Here is a 19,221-nt window from a genome sequence, read left to right on the forward strand (position 1 = left end):
CATTACTGCACTGTGAGGACATTACTGCACTGTGAGGACATTACTGTACTGTGAGGACATTACTGCACTGTGAGGACATTACTGTACACTGTGAGGACATTACTGCACTGTGAGGACATTACTGTACACTGTGAGGACATTACTGCACTGTGAGGACATTACTGTACACTGTGAGGACATTACTGTACTGTGAGGACATTACTGTACACTGTGAGGACATTACTGCACTGTGAGGACATTACTGTACACTGTGAGGACATTACTGTACTGGAGGACATTACTGTACACTGTGAGGACATTACTGCACTGTGAGGACATTACTGTACACTGTGAGGACATTACTGCACTGTGAGGACATTACTGTACTGAGGACATTACTGTACTGAGGACATTACTGTACACTGTGAGGACATTACTGTACACTGTGAGGACATTACTGTACACTGTGAGGACATTACTGTACTGTGAGGACATTACTGCACTGTGAGGACATTACTGTACTGAGGACATTACTGTACACTGTGAGGACATTACTGTACTGTGAGGACATTACTGCACTGTGAGGACATTACTGTACTGAGGACATTACTGTACTGTGAGGACATTACTGTACTGTGAGGACATTACTGCACTGTGAGGACATTACTGCACTGTGAGGACATTACTGTACACTGTGAGGACATTACTGTACTGTGAGGACATTACTGTACACTGTGAGGACATTACTGCACTGTGAGGACATTACTGTACTGAGGACATTACTGCACTGTGAGGACATTACTGCACTGTGAGGACATTACTGCACTGTGAGGACATTACTGTACTGAGGACATTACTGCACTGTGAGGACATTATTGCACTGTGAGGACATTACTGTACACTGTGAGGACATTACTGCACTGTGAGGACATTACTGTACACTGTGAGGACATTACTGCACTGTGAGGACATTACTGCACTGTGAGGACATTACTGCACTGTGAGGACATTACTGCACTGTGAGGACATTACTGCTCTGTGTGTTTGAAGCCTCAGACTTTGATGGGTGCTGAACTACATCTATATGACTTCAGTTTACTGCACTCACTTCCTTATTTTTCACTTCCCAGGTGAGAGAGAGAGAGAGAGAGAGAGAGAGAGAGAGAGAGGGGGGGGTGAAGAGACACAGGGTGACAGTGAGAAAGGCAGGAAGCTGCCTTCGAGCTGGGAGTGGTCAGACATATAAAAGACAACCCGTCTTCCTTCTTTCTGCATTTGACTTCTCTCTTCCCCCTCTTCCTCATACCTGAGACTATACCTGCACAGGTAAGCTGACGTGGTCTCTCTCTCACACACACAGGGCCTCTCTGAGTTATTGGGGATTCATTTGGGGATTTATCGGGCTCTTTCTGCTCATGTGTTTGATTCTTCTGACACATTTAGTGGTTGTCAGTCATTGTGTGTGTATGTGTTACTGATCAGTGTATGCGTGTTATTGGTTGTTGATCAGGATGTCGTGGCAAGGATACATTGACAACCTAACTACTCCTGATGCCGATGGGAACACCCCGGTCAAGGATGCAGCCATCTGCGGGATATCGGCTGGACAGCAGAGTGTGTGGGCCAGTTCGCCTGGACTAGCCAAAATCACGGTAAACACACACACACACACACACACACACACACACACACACACACACACTGTTTTGGATCACATGTTTGTCAGCTCAAAGGTTTTACACTGTAAAAATCGGTGTGTCAGTCTCCAGAAAGAGACACTTCCTCCTTCAATAAACCACATATGTGCAGTTCTGGTTCTAATATAACTCGGCACTATAGTACTCTGTGCTCCGGAGTATCAGGAGTAAACGTACACAGTATTTAAAGCTGCATCAAGCCTAAAATGTGTTTTGGGTTTTCAGCAGACTACACTAACTTTAACACTAACTAATATTAAGAAATGAGCCTTTCCTTGTGTCAGCAATAGGTGACATCAGCCTGACAGCTGTCGCCTGATTGGCTGATTGTCACTCATTTTAAGGAGATCTTTATTAGCTTTTTATGAATGTCAAAATGGACGTTTTTTGCTTCAGGTTTTCTCTTCTTCTTGGGGTTTGGGCGTGTTCAGTTTCTGGCTCGGCTGGTTCCCGCTCTGTCAGCGCAGGCGGGCGGAGCTGCTGCTGCATGCAGGAAAAGAAATTCTGCAGCTTCTCTGCAAAAAGTCACTTTTGTTAAAACAGGTGACAGAAATATCAAACACGTTGAAAGGTCTCACCTCATTGGCTGATTTCTTTGCCTTTAGTAATCTTTACCATACGAGAGTGAGATAGTGGAGGAAGGTCTATGTTATTCTTAATATTTAAAATTACTGACCGAAGGAACAACAATGTGTATTTTGGTATTTTATATGTATTTCTGATTCATGTTCTCATTAACATGTGCGACTTTACATGATTTCTTGGGTTTGAGTTAAAACAAGTAGAAGCTGACGAGCTGTGGTGCACCTTTCTTGCAGTGTGATAGTTCTTTAATTGACGAGAAGCAGAAACTAGATTTTTTTAATGATTTTCACCCGTTTCTGGGGGTCAGACTGAGCAGCGGGAACATAATGGTCCCGTTCGAAGTGCAGAATAAATTATGCTCTGCGTGCGTCGCTTCCGGGTGTCTCTGTGGGTGTTTTTGGGGCCGCAGGCTGAGCGTTGGTTTAACTACCTTATAAGGACACGATGTCGAAAAAGACCGGCGAATACAGGAAGCAGAGACGATCACTTCTTGTTTCTCACACACACACACACACACACACACACACACACACACACACACACACACACACACGGTGATGAGGATTTGCTGCAGTTATGCAATGTATGCATTCAAGGTGCATGTGTGCCTTAGGGTTATATGTTTATTTTCAACTGTTTTTGACCAAACACACACACACACACACACACACACACACACACACACACACACACACACACACACACACACACACACACAATGCATGGCAGTAGTCTACCTAAAGGCCTTTACTCTGATTGGCTGGTTGGTTTCAGGAAGTGGTTTTTGCCTCCCCAGGCAGCAGTGTGTTTGTGTGTGTGTCGTGTCTCAACTTGTCCTCCACACATTCTTCTTCTTCTTCTTCTTCTTCTTCTTCTTCTTCTTCTTCTTCTTCTTCTTCTCTTCTTTGCATTTTCCTCCTGTTTCTTCTGTAGCTCAGTTCAAACCTCAATCAATCAATCAATCAATCAATCAATCAATCAATCAATCGATAGTAGTAGTTATATAGTAAAGTTACAGTAGTTATATAGTAAAGTTACAGTAGTATATATAGTAAAGTTACAGTAGTTATATAGTAAAGTTACAGTAGTATATATAGTAAAGTTACAGTAGTATATATAGTAAAGTTACAGTAGTATATATAGTAAAGTTACAGTAGTTATATAGTAAAGTTACAGTAGTATATATAGTAAAGTTACAGTAGTATATATAGTAAAGTTACAGTAGTATATATAGTAAAGTTACAGTAGTTATATAGTAAAGTTACAGTAGTTATATAGTAAAGTTACAGTAGTTATATAGTAAAGTTACAGTAGTTATATAGTAAAGTTACAGTAGTTATATAGTAAAGTTACAGTAGTATATATAGTAAAGTTACAGCAGTTATATAGTAAAGTTACAGCAGTTATATAGTAAAGTTACAGTAGTTATATAGTAAAGTTACAGCAGTATATATAGTAAAGTTACAGTAGTTATATAGTAAAGTTACAGTAGTATATATAGTAAAGTTACAGTAGTATATATAGTAAAGTTACAGTAGTATATATAGTAAAGTTACAGTAGTATATATAGTAAAGTTACAGTAGTTATATAGTAAAGTTACAGTAGTATATATAGTAAAGTTACAGTAGTATATATAGTAAAGTTACAGTAGTATATATAGTAAAGTTACAGTAGTTATATAGTAAAGTTACAGTAGTTATATAGTAAAGTTACAGTATATATAGTAAAGTTACAGTAGTTATATAGTAAAGTTACAGTAGTATATATAGTAAAGTTACAGTAGTATATAGTAAAGTTACAGCAGTTATATAGTAAAGTTACAGTAGTTATATAGTAAAGTTACAGTAGTTATATAGTAAAGTTACAGTAGTTATATAGTAAAGTTACAGCAGTTATATAGTAAAGTTACAGTAGTTATATAGTAAAGTTACAGTAGTATATATAGTAAAGTTACAGTAGTTATATAGTAAAGTTACAGTAGTATATATAGTAAAGTTACAGTAGTTATATAGTAAAGTTACAGTAGTATATATAGTAAAGTTACAGTAGTATATATAGTAAAGTTACAGTAGTTATACAGTAAAGTTACAGTAGTTATATAGTAAAGTTACAGTAGTATATATAGTAAAGTTACAGTATATATAGTAAAGTTACAGTAGTTATATAGTAAAGTTACAGTAGTTATATAGTAAAGTTACAGTAGTATATATAGTAAAGTTACAGTAGTATATAGTAAAGTTACAGTAGTTATATAGTAAAGTTACAGTAGTATATAGTAAAGTTACAGTAGTATATAGTAAAGTTACAGTAGTATATATAGTAAAGTTACAGTAGTTATATAGTAAAGTTACAGTAGTATATAGTAAAGTTACAGTAGTATATATAGTAAAGTTACAGTAGTTATATAGTAAAGTTACAGTATATATAGTAAAGTTACAGTAGTATATAGTAAAGTTACAGCAGTTATATAGTAAAGTTACAGTAGTATATATAGTAAAGTTACAGTAGTATATAGTAAAGTTACAGTATATATAGTAAAGTTACAGTAGTTATATAGTAAAGTTACAGTAGTATATATAGTAAAGTTACAGTAGTATATATAGTAAAGTTACAGTAGTTATATAGTAAAGTTACAGTAGTTATATAATAAAGTTACAGTATATATATAGTAAAGTTACAGTAGTTATATAGTAAAGTTACAGTAGTATATATAGTAAAGTTACAGTAGTATATATAGTAAAGTTACAGTAGTATATATAGTAAAGTTACAGTAGTTATATAGTAAGATAAAAAGTTACAGTAGTATATATAGTAAAGTTACAGTAGTATATATAGTAAAGTTACAGTAGTTATATAGTAAAGTTACAGTAGTTATATAGTAAAGTTACAGTAGTTATATAGTAAAGTTACAGTAGTATATATAGTAAAGTTACAGTAGTTATATAGTAAAGTTACAGTAGTTATATAGTAAAGTTACAGTAGTATATATAGTAAAGTTACAGTAGTATATATAGTAAAGTTACAGTAGTTATACAGTAAAGTTAAAAAAACAGTAGTTATATAGTAAAGTTACAGTAGTTATATATAGTAAAGTTACAGTAGTTATATAGTAAAGTTACAGTAGTTATATAGTAAAGTTACAGTAGTTATATAGTAAAGTTACAGTAGTATATAGTAAAGTTACAGTAGTATATATAGTAAAGTTACAGTAGTATATATAGTAAAGTTACAGTAGTTATACAGTAAAGTTACAGTAGTTATATAGTAAAGTTACAGTAGTATATATAGTAAAGTTACAGTAGTTATATAGTAAAGTTACAGTAGTATATATAGTAAAGTTACAGTATATATAGTAAAGTTACAGTAGTATATATAGTAAAGTTACAGTAGTATATAGTAAAGTTACAGTATATATAGTAAAGTTACAGTAGTATATAGTAAAGTTACAGTAGTATATATAGTAAAGTTACAGTAGTATATGCAGTAGATGTACCTCAAACTGCCCTGTAAATGTACTTATATAATATATATAATGTGATATATGTGAAGGATATGTGTATCTGTATGTATTATTGACACACAATTGAAGAACAGTATAAAGTAAAGTACTCTCAGTACCGTCAGTTTTTATTATCTTATAACACACTGAGCTCAGTCGGCTCTCTTTCACCTATATCCTGTCTGTCTGTCTGTCTTTCTTACTGTCTGTCTGCACTCCAGCTGCTTCACCTGACATCTGCTGTCACTATACAGAGCTGCAGTGATGATGTGTTTTTGTAGTCCAACCCTGAAGTTAGCATCATCCTGCTTCCTTCCACAAACAGCCAATGAGATTGCTCCACTGGAGGTTGGATTAGAGAAAATAATCTCTGTGACACACTGACACAGATTTCACATTGAATCTGCTTTTATTATTGAAGCTGGAGATATGTTTAATTTCTCAACCAGCGATACAAACAGATGCAGGATACACAAGGCGGCCATCACGCACTCGCTGGTTAAAATCAGCCAGTTACAAACTCAACTGCCTCAAAGTGAAAGTCCAGTTGTTGTCAGAAAATTTGGCCTTTTCTGGTTCATATTTGAAGTTATTGTTTCTTCTTATTGGATGAGTCCTTGGAAAATAATTGCCTCTGGTCCAGGTCGTCATTGTAATTATATTATATGCAAATGGGAGGTTAGCTGCCAGTAGCTCATTAGCTCATTAGCTGAGTTAGCTCAGTTACCGTGATGCTGAACCCGGTTCCATTGCAGTCCTCTGAGTGGTCCCCCTGATTGGCCCCTGGTGGGCCCTTTCCTGGTTAATGCCTCAGACCAGATCTGATAATAACCTGTCTGTCTCTCTCCCTGTCTGTCTCTCTCTCAGGAGGAAGAAATTAAAAGGCTGGCTGGAAACAGGTCATCCTTCCGCACTGACGGTCCCACCATCGCAGGAATGAAGTGCATGATGCTCAGAGACCAGATGGACGAGGATCAGGTCTTCACCTTGGACCTGAAGACATCCAAGCAGGACGACGGCCAAGCCTACTCAATATGTGTCGGCAAGAGCAAATCTGGTGAGACAGACGGGTAGAGGGACAGACGGGTAGAGATGGAGACAGATTAAAGTGCAGACATACTTGATATGTGTCATGAGACAGACGGGTAGAGTAGGAGACAGGTAAAGAGGGAGACAGGTAGAGAAGGAAAGGGGTAGGGAGGGGGACATGTTGAGAGGGAGACGGGTAGAGAAGGAAGGGGTAGGGAGGGAGACAGGTAAAGAGGGAGACAGGTAGATAAGTAGAGGGGTAGGGAGGGAGACAGGTAGACAGACAGTCAGACAGACAGTTTGTGTGTTTTTTGTTGTTGTTTTTACATAAATGTCCGTCCTGTCTGTCTCACCCACCTGTCTCTCTCTCTCTGTCTGTCTCCACAGTTTTAGTCATGGTTCAGGGGAAAAAAGACGCCGTGGGGGGGCAGCTGGCCTCCAAGGTGTTCGGGATCGTTGATTACCTGCGAAAATCCAATATGTGAGACAAGACAGACGCCCCCCTCCCATACCCTCCAAACAAGATGGCCGCCACCCCAGCCTCCCTCTGCGTATCGACTCAAGAAAATGGCCGCTGTCCCGAGCTTGTGTAGTTTTTTATAATGTGTGCCATCAGGGATGAATAAAGTGTTTAAAGTGTTAGTGAGCGAGGAGCTCAGTGGTTGGCTCACAGAACCAGAGTTACAGTTGTTACAGTACAAGAGACTGCGTCCAATCACAGTCCGAGGAAATAAAACAGAAATATGTTTATTCTCAAACGCTGTCAGAGGGTTTCTGTCTGTGTGAGGACTCTGTCTCTGTGAGGACTCTGTCTGTGTGAGGACTCTGTCTCTGTGAGGACTCTGTCTCTGTGACGGTGTCTGTCTCTGTGAGGACTCTGTCTCTGTGAGGACTCTGTCTCTGTGACGGTGTCTGTCTCTGTGAGGACTCTGTCTCTATGAGGTTTCTGTCTCTGTGAGGACTCTGTCTCTGTGAGGACTCTGTCTCTGTGAGGGTTTCTGTCTCTGTGAGGACTCTGTCTCTGTGAGGACTCTGTCTCTGTGAGAACTCCGTCTCTGTGAGGACTCTGTCTCTGTGAGGGTGTCTGTTTCTGTGAGGACTCTGTCTCTGTGAGGACTCTGTCTCTGTGAGGACTCTGTCTCTATGAGGTTTCTGTCTCTGTGAGGCTTTCTGTCTCTGTAAGGACTCTGTCTCTGTTAGGACTCTGTCTCTGTGAGGGTTTCTGTCTCTGTGAGGACTCTGTCTCTGTGAGGACTCCGTCTCTGTGACGGTGTCTGTCTCTGTGAGGACTCTGTCTCTGTGAGGACTCCGTCTCTGTGACGGTGTCTGTCTCTGTGAGGGTGTCTGTCTCTGTCTCTGTGAGGACTCTGTCTCTGTGAGGGTTTCTGTCTCTGTGAGGACTCTGTCTCTGTAAGGACTCTGTCTCTGTGAGGGTTTCTGTCTCTGTGAGGACTCTGTCTCTGTCAGGACTCCGTCTCTGTGAGGACTCTGTCTCTGTGAGGACTCTGTCTCTATGAGGACTCTGTCTCTGTGAGGGTTTCTGTCTCTGTGAGGACTCTGTCTCTATGAGGTTTCTGTCTCTGTGAGGGTGTCTGTCTCTGTCTCTGTGAGGACTCTGTCTCTGTGAGGGTGTCTGTCTCTGTGAGGGTGTCTGTCTCTGTCTCTGTGAGGACTCTGTCTCTGTGAGGGTTTCTGTCTCTATGAGGTTTCTGTCTCTGTGAGGGTTTCTGTCTCTGTGAGGGTGTCTGTCTCTGTCTCTGTGAGGACTCTGTCTCTGTGAGGGTGTCTGTCTCTGTGAGGACTCTGTCTCTGTGAGGACTCCGTCTCTGTGAGGACTCTGTCTCTGTGAGGGTTTCTGTCTCTGTGAGGACTCTGTCTCTATGAGGTTTCTGTCTCTGTGAGGGTGTCTGTCTCTGTCTCTGTGAGGACTCTGTCTCTGTGAGGGTGTCTGTCTCTGTGAGGACTCTGTCTCTGTGAGGACTCTGTCTCTATGAGGTTTCTGTCTCTGTGAGGGTGTCTGTCTCTGTCTCTGTGAGGACTCTGTCTCTGTGAGGGTGTCTGTCTCTGTGAGGGTGTCTGTCTCTGTCTCTGTGAGGACTCTGTCTCTGTGAGGGTTTCTGTCTCTGTGAGGGTGTCTGTCTCTGTGAGGACTCTGTCTCTGTGAGGACTCCGTCTCTGTGAGGACTCCGTCTCTGTGAGGACTCTGTCTCTGCGAGGACTCTGTCTCTGTGAGGGTGTCTGTCTCTGTGAGGGTGTCTGTCTCTGTCTCTGTGAGGACTCTGTCTCTGTGAGGGTGTCTGTCTCTGTGAGGACTCTGTCTCTGTGAGGGTGTCTGTCTCTGTCTCTGTGAGGACTCTGTCCAGTGGCGTGCACAGACTTTTTGAAGGGCAAAAAAAAGGGCACATATAGCGTGTCCTCACCAATGAAGGTCCTCAAAAGAGTAAAGAGTGAGTGTGTGTGTGTGTGTGTGTGTGTGTGTCAGCTTTTATTAGGACACAATAAACACTTGAAGAGAAATTATTATTATTACTATTATTATTGTTATTATTATTATTATTGTTATTATTATTAATGCTATTGCAATTGTCACTATTACCATTAATATTCCTAATATAATTATTAGTGCTACACTGCTACCGTTACTAATATTACTATTATAAGTAGCCATGTCAGTACCACAGTAATTAGTGATACTACAGTAGTACTCCTACTGCTGGCAGCTGCAGTGCAGTACAGTTACCACCTTACAGTAAGTATAAATACAACAAAGTACACTATAAGAATAAAGATATGGTTGAGTATAAAATATACGCACGCACACACACACACACACACACACACACACACACACACAGTCATGTGCAGTTATATTTAGCTGCAGTAAAGGCTACAGAGAGTGTGTGTGTGTATACAGTGTGTATACAGTTAAAGGTGAGTTTAAAGGGTAAAGTGTATGTGTGTGTGTGTGTGTGTGTGTGTGTGTGTGTGTGTGTGTGTGTGTGTGTGTGTGTGTGCTGAGGTTAGTGCCCTTTGCAGTGAATGCTGAGCCGGTCTCACATTTCCCCTTTAAATGAACTTTGACCTTCTCTATCTGAGTTAGGGACCGTCCAACTAGTTCACAACACAGAGAGAAACACAGAATATACACATATAATACTATAATAACACTAATTATACACAGAATATATACATATAATACTATAATAACACTAATTATACACAGAATATATACATATACTATAATAACACTAATAATATACAGAATATACACATATAATTCTATAATAACACTAATAATACACAGAATATATACATATAATACTATAATAACACTAATTATACACAGAATATATACATATAATACTATAATAACACTAATAATATACAGAATATATACATATAATATTATAATAACACTAATAATACACAGAATATATACATATACTATAATAACACTAATAATATACAGAATATATACATATACTGCTATAATAACACTAATAATACACAGAATATATACATATAATACTATAATAACACTAATAATATACAGAATATATACACATACTATAATAACACTAATAATACACAGAATATATAAATATAATACTACAATAACACTAATAATACAGGTAGGTCAGCTCAGTTTATGGGAATTATTAAGGTTCAAATCCCCTCTGCTCCACACTGTCACACCAAACTCCATTCAAAAAATGGCTGTTTTAAGGAAGTAAAACCTTTATTTCCACCATCAGTGAGACTCTGATTCTCTTCAGTCTACAGACACAATCTGCTCACATTGACTCAGTAACATCATTAACTAACCTGTGAGGAAGAGTTGGACACACACACACTCACTGACTGTCATTAACTAAGCTGAGCTTCATTTACCTTTCATACAATGTTTGTGGGGTTTTATTTATCTATTAGTGCTTTAAAAGTCTGATTTTGGCTGCTCTAATATTTAGTTCCTGAAGGTCGAGGAGTGATGATGCCTGATAAAATGTACATCACCGATAAAGAATCTCACATTTCAATCTACATTGTTCCTACTTCTGCTAATACTCCTACAATGCAGCTGCTAGTACTTCTAATCTGCTTCTATTACCAAGACAAAGAATTAATACTGCAGCAACTACTCCTGACCTGAGGTAAGTGAGTGATCAGGAGTCACCAAAACCCAGAAAATCACCCAGAGACGTCCACATAGACACACAGTGATCTGCTGTGCAACCGACTGCAGCAGAGAGTGTACGGAGTGAGCAGCCAGATCATGCTGATGTTTTACCCGCTGATCCCAGAGAGCAGCATCAGATATGGAATCACTGCACGGTTCAACGGTGCAGCTGAAGAACAGCCAGCACGCACATAATATCTCTGATGATAACAGGGAGGACAGAATACGAGTCCATACAGAGTCCGTACAGAGTCCGTACAGAGTCCGTACACAACCTGTACTGAGCCCGTACAGAGACCATACTGAGTCCGTACAGAATCCGTACAGATAAAACTATTGTTAACACAGCTACGACCATTAATCCTGATTCTACTAATATGGTAAATACATATTCATATTGCACAATGGAGGTTTCCTCACTACTTAAAGTATAAAATCTATGGTTGTGTGTCCTGAACTTAGATTATATATGAATTATGCTGTTGCTATATTTTACAGTATGATTAGTCCTATAATAGTGATAATATTAGTGCCTGGATCAGGTTTTTGTGTTTTCCTGCAGTCCTGTCCCTTTTCAGACGCTCCCTGCCTCTCTACCCGGCCTCCTCCCCCTGCCAGGGAGTGTCTATAAAAACCCTGCAGTGTGACAGACGGACACTTTCCACGTCAGTCGGACAGTCAGGCAGACAGACAGACGGCCAAAGAGGACACCCCCCTTTCTTCTCCAAGAACAGGACTCAGGTAGGCTGAATCCGGAGGGAGTTCTAAGTTCTGGTTGGGCCCAACGTGGACGAACCTCTGTTTATTTTACAGGAAAACTACTTCCTGTTTGTGTCTCTGGTCTCAAACTGCTTTTAGTCTGCTGACCTGTTTTCTTTGTTGTATTTTGAAAGAATGTTTTTTGCAGGTGCTTTCAGAGGAAGTTTGGCACGCTGACAGTGAAATCAGATATTTTCATACACTCATGTTTGTTCCCCCAAATCTTACTGCGAGTCTTTATCTGAACTGAAAGACTAAAAAACCTCCAGAGCTTCGACTTTCTGCTGCCTGAAGGTCAAACAAACAGCATGAAGAGCAAAGTCCACACAGACAGACAGACACACAGACAGACACACAGACAGACACACAGACACACACACACAGACAGACACACACAGACAGACAGACACACAGACACAGACACAGACAGACAGACAGACAGACACACAGACAGACACACAGACAGACAGACAGACAGACACACACACAGACAGACAGACACACAGACACACACACAGACACAGACACACACAGACACACAGACAGACAGACACACACACACACATACAGACACACACACACACACAGACAGACAGACACACAGACACAGACACAGACACACACAGACACACAGACAGACAGACAGACAGACACACACACACACAGACAGACAGACACACAGACACACAGACAGACAGACAGACACACAGACAGACAGACAGACACAGACACACACACAGACAGACAGACACAGACACACACACATACAGACACACAGACAGACAGACAGACACACAGACACACACACACAGACACACAGACAGACAGACAGACACAGACACACACACACACAGACAAACAGACAGACACACAGACACACAGACAGACACACACACACAGACACACAGACAGACAGACAGACAGACAGACAGACACACAGACACAGACACACACACACAGACAGACAGACACACAGACAATCTTAAGGGATGAACTGATTTGGTTCATTATGACACATTACACTGAATTACACATTAATATTCATAAAGTAGCATCTATATCATATCCTTGTTTAATAAGAACAATAGGACCAGTGTTAGCAGTGTTAGCAGTGTTAGTAGTAGTTTGATTATCAGTGGTAGTTGTGAGCCGTACTAGTGTTTGAAGTAGTTAAAGGAACAGTTTCTGCTCAATATCAGTGTTTCAGTGTTTGTATGTTCAGTTTGTCCTGATGTGAGAGAGTGTGTGTGTGTGTGTGTGAGTGTGAGTGTGTGTGTGTGTACAGTAAAGTCTAAGTAAAGGCCATAAGAGGTCTCAAGTGTACTGTATCCACTCAGCTGTTGTTCTGCTGGTATGACCGGACATCACTGCACACACACACACACACACTCACACACACACACACACACACACACACACACACACACACACACACACACACACACACACTCACACTCACAGAGACACACTCACACTCACAGAGACACACATGCATGGACAGTTACATAACTCAGACATAAAGCACTGTTAGCACTGTTAGCATTGTTAGCACTGTTAATGTCACCTGAAAATACCCATGAGCCACCCTGTCTCTATGGTAACCCAGAACCTAGATAGGGACTTTCAGTGTAGTTTCTCCTGCACACTTCACAGCCCGTTCTCAGTATCAGGTTGTCAGATAGAGACGCGAGGAGTGTTCAGTTTGTCCTATACGCAGGTCCTTTAAAGTTCTCAAAGTCAGTAATATCTCTAATAATGTTTCTATTATAGCTCAAACTGTTGGTAATATGCTGCTACTGCTAATACTGCTTATCATAGCTGAGAATGCTAAAACTGTGTTCATCTGAAGCTGAAGATTATATTTATGGGATATATATATATATATATATATATATGAGCTATGGGTTACTGTTGTTCTGGGATTTCAGGAGCTCAGTGGTAGAGTTAATGATGTAGTTCAGTCACAGCAGACAGGGACAGACCTTCAGTTATCAGAGAGCCTCAAGAGGCTGATATCATGTTCTCAGTCACAGATACCTCGTCAAATGTCAGGAGCATTAATAAGTGTATGTGCTGTAATTCTATAACAGCAAGGAGGAAGTCATGACCTCTGCAGAAAGGTCAGGGAAAAGGTTAAAGGGTCTCACGCTGCAGACTTACTGTATTTATAACCCTCAGAGGAAGATAAGGGAGTATCTTTAATCCACCACCTCTCTGTGGGGACGATGGTCTCTCCCGCTCTCCTATTGGTCCCACTGACCGCCTGTCACAGGGGGAGCTCTCTGATTGGCTTTGTGGGAGGGGGGGCGGGGAATGGCTGATATAGGGGACGTGCCTGCCTTCATGGAGGCATCATGGCGTTACAGAGGATCTCTGCAGCAGGTCTGACACATCATTGGTTGTCTTCAAGGTCACTGTCTGTCTGTCTGTCTGTCTGTCTGTCTGTCTGTCTGTCTGATGAATTCACATAAACTTTATCAGTTCTGTCTCTTTCTATAAAACAAGGACATCCAGTTTAAACTGACACCCAGGCTCCTTTACTCCACTCAGTGTGAGCAGTGCAGGAGTATACTGCCCCCCACAGGCTAACGGCAGTAACTACACTGACTCAAAGTTTTGTGACTGTCCAGCCAAATGTGTATTAAATTATTAATTATTGTATTATTATTATTAAATATGTATTCTCTGAGTCATTTAATGACTTAAAAATCATGACCACTTCTTTGACCTCTGCCCCGTAAACTGCAGATCCTGCACTCTGTCTTTGTATTAGCGTAAACAGTCCGAGTGTCTCCTTCCTGGCTGAATCTCATTTATTACATTCTCTGTCCCCTCCATCAGTCAGGATGTCTATCACTAAGATTCACGCTCGGGAGATTCTGGACTCCAGAGGAAACCCCACAGTGGAGGTGGACCTGTGGACAGCTAAGGGTGAGAACCGAAAAGCTTCAGTTAGAGGGAAATTGCTAACTTACCTCTTATATCAACCTTCAATAACCGACTCTGTCTGTCTGTCTGTCTGTCTCTCAGGTCTGTTCAGGGCAGCTGTTCCCAGCGGTGCATCAACTGGAGTCCATGAAGCTCTGGAGCTTCGCGATGGAGACAAGAGCCGTTACCTGGGCAAAGGTAGGAGCAAGGCAGTAACAGACTGAGGGTTCAACTCCCTGAAGCATTTTCCTTCACGCCCGTCTGGATCTCACCCGGTTTTCTTTTCCCCTTCAGGTACAATAAAGGCGGTGGATCACGTGAACAAGGACATCGCCCCCAAGCTGATTGCAAAGGTATCAAACGATCAATACGTCGTTAAAACAACATTAAAATCAAAGTGACTGTGACGATGTGACTAACATCACATTTTTACACTTCAGGGGATCGTTGAGAATTTGATGATTCATAAACTGAAATAAAAACAGATCTTTAAAAGCTTTATAAGGAAGCGAGGATGGTGATATAAACCAGTTTATGTAGAGTTTTTATTTCATGGTGTTGAGTGTGTGGAGGTTTAAGTTAACGTGTTGTTTTATAATATCTGCTGTTAGTTCGACAGCGTTTTATACTGACTGTACACTTCCTGTCTCTCCAGAACTTCAGTGTTGTCGAGCAGGAGAAGATCGACAAGTTCATGCTGGAGCTGGACGGCACTGAGAACAAATGTAAGGAGCTGTCTGTCTTCCTGTCTGTCCCTCTGTCTGTCTCTTTTTAACCTGTCTGTCTCTCTCTACAGCTCAGTTTGGTGCTAACGCCATCCTGGGCGTGTCGCTGGCCGTCTGTAAGGCCGGAGCAGCAGAGAAGGGAGTTCCTCTCTACCGCCACATTGCCGACCTCGCCGGACACAAAGATGTCATACTTCCTGTTCCCGTGAGTGGGAGGGGCTTCTGGTGGGTGGGAGGGGCACAAAGTGCTAGTTAAAAACACTGAGTCCTAATTTTAGTTAGCATATGTGGATAGTTACATGTCCAAATGAGTATTGAGTTTAAGTGATTTCCAAAAACTGGAAATGAATGAAATTTTCAGAATTTCTTCCTCGTGCTAAATGCTCCTATTATCATTTATAATTATATTGTTTTACTGATTATGGAGTTGTGATTATCAAATGTATATTTCTTCAAAATGGCTGCTTTACCTGTTCAAGACAATCTGACGTGATGCAGAAACAACAGTGAAAATGCTCAGGAACAATAATTTATGTACAAATTAATTGTGTCGCCGTGGTTCGTTATTTTTAAAAAGTGGGAGACACCGGTATAAACGACCTCCTCCTCCTCCTCCTCCTCTGCAGGCCTTTAACGTCATTAACGGAGGCAGCCATGCTGGAAACAAACTGGCCATGCAGGAGTTCATGATTCTTCCAGTTGGAGCCGCCAACTTCCACGAGGCCATGAGGATCGGAGCTGAGGTGTACCACAACCTCAAGAATGTGATCAAGGCAAAGTACGGCAAAGACGCCACCAACGTGGGAGACGAGGGAGGCTTCGCCCCCAACATCCTGGAGAACAATGAGGGTGAGACATCTACCCGTCTGTCTGATCTATTGAGTATTGTGCTACATTAGGGGTTTGTTATATCATATAATTCATTAAAACAAATCTTATCTGTTATTAATAATAATGCAACTTGTTCCCAACTTGTTGCATCAGTGAGTAAACTGACTATATTTTCTGTATATTTCATATTCTACTGATCAATAACAACAAACATCAATAAACTGAACACAAACAGTGAACTCAGTAACTGCAGGAAGTTTGGATGAATTATGAGCTGTGAATATTGATCAGAGATGAGTTTTCCTGATATTTTTATTTAATTCTCTGTCTGTATTCTGTATTTTTATCAGTTTTAACAATCATACAGACTCCATAGACTTCTTTTTTAAAAGATTCAGTTTTCGTCTCATCAGTTCTTTGGTAGTTTTCCAACGCAGGCTGTTGATCAGACAGTGAAGGCTCTGTCAGTATAGACTGTGATCATTATCACTCACACAGCGATCAATAACACTCGTTTCCTCTTCACGCAGCTCTGGAGCTGCTGAAGTCGGCCATCGAGAAGGCCGGTTACCCCGACAAGATCATCATCGGAATGGACGTGGCGGCCTCCGAGTTCTTCCGCAGTGGAAAGTACGACCTGGACTTCAAGTCCCCCGACGACCCGGCCAGACACATCAGCGGAGAGAAGCTGGGAGACCTGTACCGCAGCTTCATCAAGAGCTACCCCGGTAACACATTAATAATCAATGTAAAACTCATTGACCTTCCTGTATCAGTTGGGTTATAGATACAATGGGAGTAAATGGGCCTCCATAAACTTTAATGCAATGTAGAACTCATGATAACTTATAATCAGTAGATGTCCTCATTATAAAAAGTTGTTTAGTATTTTAATTTATTATTTTATGTGTATTTAAGAAAGGACAGTGCATAATACATGTAATGTACCAGATATAGCTAAAAGCTCATTTTCATCTGTAGTCCCTGGGCGGAGGTCAGTAGTGAGCAGGTAACACGGATAAAAGATCAGCAGTAAATGAAATACTGAACATTTTTAAATATTAGTAGTATTTAGAGTATTTATTGTTAACGCTGGCTGAGATATCAGCACATCTCCGTGGAGTCTTTAAACCTTAATAACCTAATAAGTTATCAATAAGACAAATTATAGCAGCAAACTATAAAATAATTCCACACATATTGCATACATACAATTAAAGGGTTTGGTCTCCAGTGTTTAATCTGCAGATTTCCAGTGGAAGTTCTGCACTGGATTAATTTCATGAATACATAAATTCTGTAGCTGCTTCCAGCCTGTAGGGGGCAGTACAACTCAACTTTATCACTGTCTCTCTTTCTCTCTCCAGTCCAGTCCATTGAGGATCCATTTGACCAGGATGACTGGGAGAACTGGGCCAAGTTCACCGCCTCTACAGACATCCAGGTGAGAAAGACGGGCAGACAGATTATATTTCTATAATCTGTTATTTGGACACCACAAGAAATAGAGCGTAATTTAAAGGCCCTCACAATCAGGAAGGACCACAGGTGCTTCTAGTCACTCTGCTCAGGTAGAAGGTAAAAACCTGTGTTTGTGTGTGTGTTTTAACCAATCAGATCGTAGGAGACGACCTGACGGTGACCAATCCGAAGAGGATCCAGCAGGCGGTGGACAAGAAGGCCTGCAACTGTCTGCTGCTCAAAGTCAACCAGATCGGCTCTGTGACCGAGTCCATCCAGGCGTAAGACAGCTGTCTGTCTGTCTGAGCCATTAATTAATTGACTGTGTTTGAGTTCAAATTCAACTTACAGTGTTTCTGCTGTCTCCCTCTCTGGTTATATGTCTTTGTCCCTGTCTCACCCTCTCTACCTGTCTGTCTCTCAGGTGTAAGCTGGCTCAGAGCAGTGGTTGGGGTGTGATGGTCAGCCATCGCTCCGGAGAGACTGAAGACACCTTCATCTCTGACCTGGTGGTCGGACTCTGCACCGGACAGGTAAACAGACAGTCAGTCAGACAGACAGGTAGACAGTCACACAGACAGTCAGGTAGACAGTCACACAGACAGGTAGACAGTCAGGTTGACAGAGAGTCAGGTAGACAGACAAGCAGACCAGTAGAGAGACAGGTGAAGAGACAACAGGTGGACAGAGAGAAACTGAATTTATGCGGTTAGGTAAACAGAGAGACAGGCAGTTAGACGGAAAGTCAGACAGCAATGAAGGCAGATAAGTAGACAGACAGGTAGATCACTACATGGATGAAAACAAAACAACAACAACAACAACAACAACAATAAAAACAACTGTACAATGACCAACTCTCTCCCTCTCTCCCTCTACCTGTCTCTCTCTCTCTCTCCCTCTACCTGTGTCTCTCTCTCCCTCTACCTGTGTCTCTCTCTCCCTCTACCTGTCTCTCTCTCCCTCTGCCTGTCTCTCTCTCTCTCTCTACCTGTCTCTCTCTCCCTCTCTCCCTCTACCTGTCTCTCTCTCAGATTAAGACCGGTGCTCCCTGCAGGTCAGAGCGTTTGGCCAAATACAATCAGCTGATGAGGTAAGAACTTCCTGTTATTTACATTTACTTAATGCTAGTCTTCAAAATAAAAGCACAGAGTTGTATTTTTTTCCAAGTACTTTATTATAATTGACGAGTGAATGCAGCGTTGTTGATTCTAAGAGTTTACAGGGGAATAAAAACTCAGCTGACCTGACCTCTGTCCTCTCTAACCTCTGACCTCTCTGACCTCTGACCTGCAGGATCGAGGAGGAGCTCGGAAGCAAGGCCAAGTTCGCCGGAAAAGACTACCGCCACCCAAAGATCAACTAAAGCTCTGTCCTGACTTCGTATCTGTCACCGTGACAACTGACTGACAACTGACGACCCCTGAAGGCCCTCCCCCCTGTAGCTGGGGGTGAGAGGTCAGAGGGTCTTAGCTATAATTCCATTAATGATGTTTTCTATATAAAACACAATAAAGACTAAAGAATAAAACATGTCTGACTTTATTTTA

At 41.1% G+C, this 19,221-nt stretch overlaps 2 protein-coding genes across 2 annotated transcripts; both read left to right on the forward strand.

The window, feature by feature from the left end:
• The first annotated feature begins 1,137 nt into the window (after window positions 1–1,137).
• On the forward strand, window positions 1,138–7,548 carry LOC127359002 (profilin-1-like). Its single transcript, XM_051392631.1, has 4 exons — window positions 1,138–1,305; window positions 1,490–1,631; window positions 6,629–6,818; window positions 7,178–7,548. Exons 2-4 carry the CDS (start codon window positions 1,491–1,493, stop codon window positions 7,273–7,275), a joined length of 429 nt encoding a protein of 142 aa, XP_051248591.1. The 5' UTR covers window positions 1,138–1,305; window position 1,490; the 3' UTR covers window positions 7,276–7,548.
• A 3,998-nt stretch (window positions 7,549–11,546) lies between these two features.
• Window positions 11,547–19,216, forward strand: eno3 (enolase 3, (beta, muscle)). Its single transcript, XM_051392609.1, has 13 exons — window positions 11,547–11,708; window positions 14,568–14,657; window positions 14,757–14,852; window positions 14,949–15,007; window positions 15,310–15,379; window positions 15,451–15,584; window positions 16,006–16,228; window positions 16,741–16,938; window positions 17,578–17,654; window positions 17,828–17,952; window positions 18,096–18,204; window positions 18,706–18,764; window positions 18,968–19,216. The coding sequence occupies exons 2-13, from the start codon at window positions 14,573–14,575 to the stop codon at window positions 19,035–19,037; spliced, it is 1,305 nt and encodes a 434-aa protein (XP_051248569.1). The 5' UTR covers window positions 11,547–11,708; window positions 14,568–14,572; the 3' UTR covers window positions 19,038–19,216.
• The last annotated feature ends 5 nt before the right edge of the window (window positions 19,217–19,221 follow it).

This window comes from Dicentrarchus labrax, unplaced genomic scaffold (assembly GCF_905237075.1).
Source record: "Dicentrarchus labrax unplaced genomic scaffold, dlabrax2021, whole genome shotgun sequence".
Taxonomy (NCBI): Eukaryota; Metazoa; Chordata; class Actinopteri; family Moronidae; genus Dicentrarchus; species Dicentrarchus labrax.

What these genes read in the sequence shown, in the direction of transcription:
- eno3 (XM_051392609.1), top strand. Translation starts at nt 14,573, where the DNA reads ATGTCTATCACTAAGATTCACGCTCGGGAGATTCTGGACTCCAGAGGA. An exon ending in CCGCCTCTACAGACATCCAG is followed by an intron (nt 17,655 to 17,827) that starts GTGAGAAAGACG and finishes TTAACCAATCAG; the next exon opens with ATCGTAGGAGACGACCTGAC. An exon ending in TCGGACTCTGCACCGGACAG is followed by an intron (nt 18,205 to 18,705) that starts GTAAACAGACAG and finishes TCTCTCTCTCAG; the next exon opens with ATTAAGACCGGTGCTCCCTG.
- LOC127359002 (XM_051392631.1), top strand. Translation starts at nt 1,491, where the DNA reads ATGTCGTGGCAAGGATACATTGACAACCTAACTACTCCTGATGCCGAT. An exon ending in CTGGACTAGCCAAAATCACG is followed by an intron (nt 1,632 to 6,628) that starts GTAAACACACAC and finishes TCTCTCTCTCAG; the next exon opens with GAGGAAGAAATTAAAAGGCT. An exon ending in TGTCGGCAAGAGCAAATCTG is followed by an intron (nt 6,819 to 7,177) that starts GTGAGACAGACG and finishes CTGTCTCCACAG; the next exon opens with TTTTAGTCATGGTTCAGGGG.